The 9,058-nt window shown below is 38.7% G+C and overlaps 1 protein-coding gene across 1 annotated transcript; it reads left to right on the plus strand.

Moving 5' to 3' along the window:
* The first annotated feature begins 1,340 nt into the window (after positions 1 to 1,340).
* On the plus strand, positions 1,341 to 7,931 carry lamp1b (lysosomal associated membrane protein 1b). Its single transcript, XM_067603863.1, has 6 exons — positions 1,341 to 1,729; positions 4,557 to 4,738; positions 4,822 to 4,950; positions 5,150 to 5,216; positions 6,234 to 6,401; positions 6,513 to 7,931. The coding sequence occupies exons 1-6, from the start codon at positions 1,669 to 1,671 to the stop codon at positions 6,650 to 6,652; spliced, it is 747 nt and encodes a 248-aa protein (XP_067459964.1). The 5' UTR covers positions 1,341 to 1,668; the 3' UTR covers positions 6,653 to 7,931.
* The last annotated feature ends 1,127 nt before the right edge of the window (positions 7,932 to 9,058 follow it).

Here is a 9,058-nt window from a genome sequence, read left to right on the forward strand (position 1 = left end):
TCATTGTCATGCTGCTGAATTAATATGGGACCGATCAGATGCCTCCCTGATAGTATTGCATAATGGATAAGAATCTAAATGTTTGCACAGTACTATATCAGCTGTCTATATCCCTGGTATAATCACTTTTGTTTGCACGTATGTTGTATGTACATTATGGTTCTGTTAATTAAGTATATGAAATAAAAGATACCCACTTAATTTGACTAAGTCTCATATTATCTTTGTTTGAACTTCTGAATGCATTTTTGCACAGATGGTGGACTGGACTTTGTTCCCTCTTTCTCACATTGAAGTTAGGTCAGGTAAAGGCCAGTAAGGACAGGAGGAATAATGACATTGACCAATAACTAAACATACATATGTGCATATCAGTACTGCAGTGGTGGAAAGTAACTAAGTACATTTACTCAAGTACTGTGCTCAAGTACAATTTTGAGGTACTTGTACTTTACTTGAGTATTTCCATTTGAAGCTACTTTATACTTCCACTCTACTACATTTCAGAGGGAAATACTGTACTTTCTACTCCACTACAATTTTTGACAGCTTTAGTTATTTTTCAGATGATGATTTGACACAATGACAAGCTTTTAAAATACAACAAATTGTTAAAAATGAGACCAGTGGTTTCCAACCTTTTTGGCTTTTGACGTCTCACTAAAAGCAGTGTGTCGTCGGGGTCACATTTCAGATGTCTATGAGTTGTTGACAGCTCCATCAAATAGTGATTTATCCCTCTGAACTTCTCACATGTTTTCATTTCAATAAATGTGCAAATGATCCAACATTTCACCAAAAATCAAAGATTAGAGAAACAGTCCAAAAACTGAAAACAGATCTGTGTATCAGAACTTTGTTTTTTCTTCCTTCCTCTCCCATGAATCATCTCACGACCCCTCAAATTTATCTTGTGACCTTTTGGAGGGGCCCAACCCCTAGATTGGGAACCACTGAACTAAACTAGCTAACTGTATATAAAGTAGTTGAAACTAGCTCCACCTCCAGCAGCTACAACAGTAACATGCTGTTTACACATTGATGCTTCAGTATTAATAATCTAATGATGTCATATACAATAATAAATCAGTCAGAGGGACCAAATCACTACTTTTACTGCAATACTTTAGGTACATTTTGTTGCTAATACTTATGTACTTTTGATTAAGTAGGATTTTTCATGCAGGACCTTTACTTGTAATGGAGTATTTTTACATTACTGTATTGGTACTTTTACTTATATAAAGGATGTGAATACTTCTTCCACCACTGCAGCATTGCTCGGTAAAATGTGAACTTTAAGCAGCTCTCCGTCACGTGACTCTCTGGGTGTTTCTTAAAGCGTCTGTCACGTGATCCAGATGTCAGCGTTTGCAGTGGTGGCGATGATAAAGCGTTTCAGCCAAGAAACATTCACCTCACAGTTGGCATACATAGACAGAAGAAGTTAACCACAGACGTCAGTAGCTAGATTTCGTTACGAAGAACAGCGTTTTGTCGCGTCGCTGCATCAGTGCGCTCGACTCTTATTGTTCTCCAGACTGTTGTTGTTGTGACGCTAACGTTAGCATAGCACAGCCTAGCTTCGCTCCGTCCTGTCTGCGGTTGTGTTGCTGTGATTTTCGACCTGACCAACACTGAAACCACCGGAGAGAAAACCAGAGAAACATGACGCAGATCGGCGGTGTCCAGTCACGATGCCTGACAGTAACGTTACACTTGATTTTAGGTAAGTATTAGTTTGGCTAATCGGACAATAAGTTAACGGCTACCTCGCGACGTAAACAGTTAACGTAACGTTACCAACTCCGAAGGTCACAGATAACCTGACAGTAGAAAAACAACACTGTTACCTAAGCAGTGGTGGGAGATACACAGCAATGTAAAAATACTCCATTACAAGCAGAAGTCCTGCATGAAAAATCCTAACGTTACTTAAGTAAATGTATATAAGTATTGACAGCAAAATGTACTTAAAGTATTGCTGTAAAACTAGTGGTTTTTGCTCTCTGATTGATATATTATTATATATGGCCTCATTAGAGCATTAACACTGAAGCATTAGTGCAGCATGTAACTGGTTACACTGGTTACACTGGTTTCATCTTTAACAATGTGTAAAAACTGATGAGATAGAGAGTGGTCACAATCGATCAGCAGGGGCCGACTATTTCCGGTCTGTTCATCTCTAGTATGGGTTAAGCTCCAAAAATTTTGGATCCTACAATTCCCATAATTCACCTCCTAAATGCCCACTTCTTTCTAAGCTCACACCTCCAGTTTTCAACGCATGCTTACTGTTCGAAATGTGTATGAAGCCCAAACTAAGATAACTCATGATGACATTATCAGAGTTTAATCACTGGAAAGATAACAGGCTGAGTAGTTCTCTTCAGGACGAGAAAACTGTTCCTCCTGTGTAAAATCCTCTTGTGAACTGTACTGCAGTATTTTCAATTTATGCTACTTCTGCCCCACTATATTTAGGCTATCTGACATCTGTACTTACTATGATATCCTGATCCTGTTTTGATAACAGGTCAGCTGGTATTCTTTTTCTTTTTTTTTCTTTTACAGGAACTAGAACATAAACAAACGTTTTTGATAAGCATCCCCTAAATGTATCAAATAATTGTGACCAATACATGGAGTGAAAGAGACATTTTATAGTTGAAAAATGAACTTGTGAGTGCTCTCTGGTGGACAAACTTTGTAATGGAGACGCTGTTTCTGATGGACCTCAAACACAAATATTGTGTATTTGACAGTTCTGTACTGCAAAATGTAACTTTAACTCAACCACTGTATTGTATATTCCAATATTATGTGCTTGTAATGAGGTAATATTGACAGATTTTTACATTTTATATCTTAAGTGCATCAATAATGATGATCCAATAATATAAATTACTTTATATAATAATAATATAACGGTGTGAAAAGTGCCATTTTTCTACCTAATGAATACTTTGAGTTGGAGAATCAAAGGCAGACGATACATCTGTAAATCTGCAAGTAACATTTGTATTGCATGACTTTTAGATGTAAAGTTTCTGAAGCATTGAGGGTTCCTGATGCACTCTGTTGGAAACAGGTTAATTGCTGGAAGCTTCATATCAAACAGTGTATGTATATTGCCATCTGCTGGTAAAATAAATTGCACTGATGTATTCTACGTTAGACATGAAGCCACACCTATAATAGTGTGGTACATATCACACACAGGATCATTTGTTCAGTCCTCCCACTGTGACCCAGGTGGCTCTCATTTTCCACTGCTTACGGATAATATTGCTTGTCTTGATAGGAAATATTGGACTTAAAACTAAACAAAAGTCATCCAAAAGACTTGCTATGAAGATAACAGGCTGGATTTTGTCTTTGACCTTAAGTCAGTAGCTTTGTCCAAATCGATTTTTACAGAATATAGTGTAGAGAGAATATAGAGTGTAAGTGTAGGGTACATATAATGTGTGTTTTATATACTGTTGCAGCAACCAAATCTACTCCTATTACAATAACTTTTCTTGTGCAGTCACAAATGACTGAGGCTCCTAAACTACACCACTGTACAACCCACTAAGTGCGTGTGAGATTCAGTGACTTCAGGGTAGAAACGCCCTGAACGAATAGTGGTTTAGACCAGTTCAAGCCACTCGCTGGTACACTGACAGGAAAGCTGTAAGCTGTGTCTATCAACATCAGTGACATCATTTTCACAGATCTGACTCAAGCACCGATACTGTGGTTTAAAAGTCACTACAGGCCTCTGAGCTCTCGTATCACTTCATTACCTCTTGTAAGAGAGTATTTTGACATTATGTGGTCGTCAATTAGAAGGTGTAATTACTTTTCTTTCACCACAGATGAAGTGGTGCCGTCTTAACATGTGTACATATAAACCAAGCGCACCACGTAGGCAACAACCAAGTGGGAAATATGAAAGTTAAATTCATATGTTGCCTTCTTTATTATCCAGTTAATGATTATTTGACAGTTTTCGTGGATAAGTCATACATTGGTTTAATAAAATGTTTACATTGCAATAGGACTATCCCACATATCATAACCCATCATGGTGTAAGACACACTGTGTCAACTCAGAACTTTAATTTTGCCACTTTGAGCTGCTCCGAAACAGACCGCCCTGTGTGTCGAGTCTGGAAGTGGCAATGTTCGTATTTTCTGGTGATGCCTTTAACAGTCAGGGACCAAATACCTGTTTGAGTGTTTATCTCGCAGCCAAAAAACCAGGAAGTCTGATGCCTTTAACTGGGCCAAGCGTGAAAGGCGCAGGTATGTCTAAGTTTTGGAACCGAAAAAACAACGCTCAGATAAACACAGCAAATTTTACTCACCTGAATTTAGTACAGAGGAAGGCCCAGTTTGTTTTGATTAACAGATACAGACTCTGATTATCAGATAAACACTGCTGGACAGAAATGGGGAAGTATATGCAAAAATAGCTTGTGAAAAGACATTACTATAATTAGACATTATTTAATAACACTTTGGGTCTTTGTAGTGCTTGACTCCTAACTGAATACCTCTTGCAGCTGCTGCCCTGCACCAGAGTTTTGCGACTGTTGCCCCACCAGCGACTGCTCCACCACACAAGGACCCCGGCAGACCTGACAGGGGAAACTACAAGGTCACCAGCAGCAACGGCACAGTCTGTTTACTGGCATCCATGGGCCTTCAGCTCAACATCACCTACAGCTCTGCTTCCCTGAATAAGGTGACTATAAATACAAACACTCAGCGGTCGTCTGAATACTTTGACATGTCTGAAATACTAAATGTGACATCATTCATGTACAGACTGTGCAGGATGTTGTGAACCTTCAGCCCAATGTGACAAAGAGCTCTGGTTCATGTGCCCCAGACGCTGCCTCTCTGCGCCTCACCACAGATGCAGAGAAAACCAACCTCACCTTTTTCTTCACTCTGGTAAGAGCTCTGCCGTCACTCTTACGTAATTCCAAACCTTGTGCATAAAAAAAAGGATCATAGTTTTCATCCACTTGCCAACTTGCAGGCGGTTTTATTTTCATCTAGTACTTTCTGAAACAACCACTAGATGGCAGCTGGAGTTTTAAAGTAAACTGGTTCATTTGCTTGACTGCAGTGTTACTGACTTTTCCTCCAGAATACTACATCCAACAAGTACCACTTGAATGAAGTGTCTCTGTCAGCAGTTTTGCCAGACGTGAAAGGTAAGAAAATTCTTCCTCCCAGTATTGCATGCTAGTGTATCTATCAATCTATGCTGTGATCTTAATCCACTGCTCAGTTTTTCTGGCTCAAAATGAGGGAAAGGTGGCACCACAACTGTAACATAAACAAAAAACATCTAAACATGCACCAGATCCTAAACCAATATGTTAGAGAACATATATCATACTATAATTGACGGTAATTTGGTGTTAAAATATTTTTTATGTATACACCGAAGGTTGTCAAACAGTGAATGTTATTTTTACAGACCCTCATATCTTTATCTTAAACACACATTTTCACACCTTGATGCATTAAATCTACACTGAAATGCCTGAAAAAATATATATAATAAAAATAAATGAATATATAACACCCGTCTAATATGACGTAATCAAACACAGCAGCTGTGGAAAACTGCTGATAATATAGAATATGTATTATATATTTAAATGAAATCCTTAACATCTGATTGGATCTCATAAGTGAATTTAAATTAGACCTCAGTGGTTAAGTGCTGTTTTGTGTGACGAGCGGGGTTAACAAGTTGACCCTAAATCACATTTGATTGAATACATTTATGTATAGCCCCTGAGGGCGGGATGAGATGAAGAGAAAAGATGGATTTTGAGATAAAACACTAAAAAAATGACATTTTGACAAACACCAAGAGATAACTAAACAATTAACAGGGGCACTGAAACAGAACTTGGACAATGTATTTTCACTTCACTGTCTTTATCAATCAATCATTTACTTTATTTGTCCTCAAGGGACAATTGATTTTTCAGCAGTGCAACAGGATAAAAGATTAGATAGAAGCACATGAACACAACATGTAAACATAAACACATCAATAGATACAAAAGAAAGCGGAGTACAGAAATCAAAATAATTTAAAACCAACAGTTTCAGTATAAATAATGTAAAATTATTCTGCTGAGTAGGTTTTATCACATTAAATACCAGAAACCTCTGTCTTGTCTTTTGATTCCTCATTCTGTCCTCTGTCACAGAGCCCTTCTCAGCCCATAATGGCAGTCTGGACTACCTGCGAGGCACCCTGGGCTACTCATACATGTGCCGCGAGGAACAAACTCTTGATGTAGCTCAAGATTTGTCCATCAACACCTTCCAGGTGCAGGTGCAGCCCTTCGGCCTCACTGGAGATCAGTTCGGAGCAGGTAGACACATTCTGCCATTAAAAAGAGATGATTTTCTTATTCTCAAGTAGAATATGATGAAATGAATCCGCTGCTTCTCTGATCTAATTTGTCCTCTCTTTTCTCTCTCAGCTGAGGAGTGTCAGCTGGATGAAGACGACATGTTGATCCCCATCATAGTTGGAGCAGCTTTAGCTGGTCTCGTCCTCATCGTGCTCCTGGCCTACCTCATTGGCAGGAAGAGGAGCCATGCGGGCTACCAGACCATCTGAGGTGGCGTGTCTCTCACACGTCCCCAGAGGCCAGAGTGCGCTATCCCACCCTTGCAATTAACCACTGTTTTACAAGACTTAACACTCTACATTGTCCTCCTCCATCCCTCAACTCCCTGCCTCTCTCTCTGTGTGTGTGCTTCTACTCTGCCCTCATCGGTAACACTAGTCATTATCACTTTGTGGAGTTGGTTGGAGGTTGATATGCGCTTTCTGAACTGACTTGCTCTTTCCATAAAAAAGGGACTTTGTTAGAGGATTGTAATGAAGAAAAACTCTTAACCGGTACCATGTATAGAAGAGGATGGATCAAAGGGTCCATGAGAGTCCTCAAATTGTATTGTACTATTTATGATTTTTGTGAAAAATGAATTTTGAGGGATTGTGGGATTTGAGGGAATTGCTACTGTAGCTTTTCTTATTGTTTATCTGTTTCCGGATAACCATTTTAGTGGTATCAACATTAAGGAGGTTTGTTACTATAAAGGGAAAATTACTGGCTGCTTAACGTCACACAGCAAAGGTCTGACATTTTATCCTGCAACTCTACATTTAGCTCAAGTAAACGTATTCTAGAGAACATACTGTACCACAGTTAACAAACACTAACCTGTTCTTTATGAGGAGGAGGATTTCCCAAAACTATTCCTTCAGGGGATAGTAGCCACTCCTTTTGGATTCTGCTGTTACAATATACACACATACACCAGGGATTGCTTAATCGGTCTATAAAAATAGCACATTTGGCTTAAGCTCAGGACATCACTGTAGAAACATAATAATGTTGATTCGTTATATTCCACTGGGTGGTTATGTTTGTTTGTTTTTGTGTCCCTGAAAATGGGCTTACGTGGGATTTTGGTTGCTGTAGTGAAAGAAGTTGCACTAGAGTCCTTGGAAACAGCCCCTGGTAATGATTAAAAATGGCCAAAACGCTCTGGTCAGTGTTCATCAGTGCCTTCCCAGCTGTAACAGAGATGGGATTAAAGTAAAGCCAATAACCACAGAGGTACTCACTCACTCACTCACTCACTGACACTGTGTGCTGCCATGTTTGGGACATTTTCTCTGTGTCTCACATAGCCTTCATGTACAGAACTATTATTACCATAAATATGCATTGTTTGATGTAATAGGAGAAAGTACAGATATTTATGTTTTTTATGTTTTTCCTCCCCTCCCTCATCTAAATACCCATGTAGTGATTTAATGTGGTTTTAATGGATCGTTTGAAATGTTTTCTAAAGGCGTCACAGGTCAATAAAAGTGAATGAAAGAGGCTGTTTGTCTTTTTGTTTTGCCTTTAGTCAGTTCCATCAGTCAAACCTGTTCCTGGACGGCCCTGTTTGTTTGGACTCATTGGAAGTGGACGTACTGTATTTGAGAGGAACTGTAATACTGAACATTGGAAATGTATTAAATTAATTCAAAGACATTTTGACATGTCCCAGTAGGAAAAACACAGGTGTAAATAATAATAATGACAGCTGAAATCATTTAGCTGCTTCAGTTTCAGGTATAGTGCCTTCTGGCTCACTGTTCCACTGTTATGACTTACTGGGTGAAATGGGCCTATACACATTGTTTCCATATAACAAAGGCTAAATTACAACAGCATTGTGTAAAGAGTCAGAATAAATGATTATTGATTCTTTATTAGTTAACCCACAGTTTTAGTCTGAGGTTTAGATAATTTAGATTAATTAATTAATTAATTTAATTTCAGTAGTTTTTAGTCTTGCAGGTTTTCTGCCAACAGGACTCAGAACCACAGTGTGTTGGTAATGTATAGTTTTATCATGTTTGGCATACACACAGCTAAAACAAAAAAAGTACAGTTCTTGGTCCATTCTCATTTTTTTTTTTCAAGCAGTTCAGCCTGTGCATGCAGGGTGGGGGAAGGTGTTTGACAAACATGGTGGTCGACTGTTACACCAGTCCTGAGGCACATGGGGCCTTTTACAAGAAGCATGTGGAGCACTGAGTTATCTGAATAAAACCAAGTGTATTTACTTTAGTTTAGGTTTTGAATTTGAGGTGATTCTAGGTTTTACTCAGCAAAGGAAAGCAAATACCTGCCTCTGGAACACACCCCTGATTCTTCATTGCTTTTTTGCAACTGGGATCTGAATGAGCATTTTGTTTGAAAGAGTTTGATTTTCTTGCGACTGAAACATTATTTACACACATACAGTCCATGTCTCTGAATCCACAGCAACAGGAAGTTTCTGGCCTCAGCATACTGAATTAACTGTTGTTGAAGACTATCATGTAACACTGAAATGACTTCTTCTTGCCTTTCTTTGGCTTAATGTTAACAAGAAAGAGTTCAACACCAGGATCTGTAAATTAAGACAGCAGTTGCCAAACCAAATTTAAAACATCTTATTTTTAATTCATCAAGAG

The sequence above is a fragment of the Thunnus thynnus genome, chromosome 11 (genome assembly GCF_963924715.1).
Source record: "Thunnus thynnus chromosome 11, fThuThy2.1, whole genome shotgun sequence".
NCBI classification, from domain to species: domain Eukaryota; kingdom Metazoa; phylum Chordata; class Actinopteri; order Scombriformes; family Scombridae; genus Thunnus; species Thunnus thynnus.

Coding starts and splice junctions, on each gene's coding strand:
- lamp1b (XM_067603863.1), top strand. CDS start 1,669: ATGACGCAGATCGGCGGTGTCCAGTCACGATGCCTGACAGTAACGTTA. Junction 4,951..5,149: donor TCACCTTTTTCTTCACTCTG/GTAAGAGCTCTG, acceptor CTTTTCCTCCAG/AATACTACATCCAACAAGTA. Junction 6,402..6,512: donor TGGAGATCAGTTCGGAGCAG/GTAGACACATTC, acceptor TTTCTCTCTCAG/CTGAGGAGTGTCAGCTGGAT.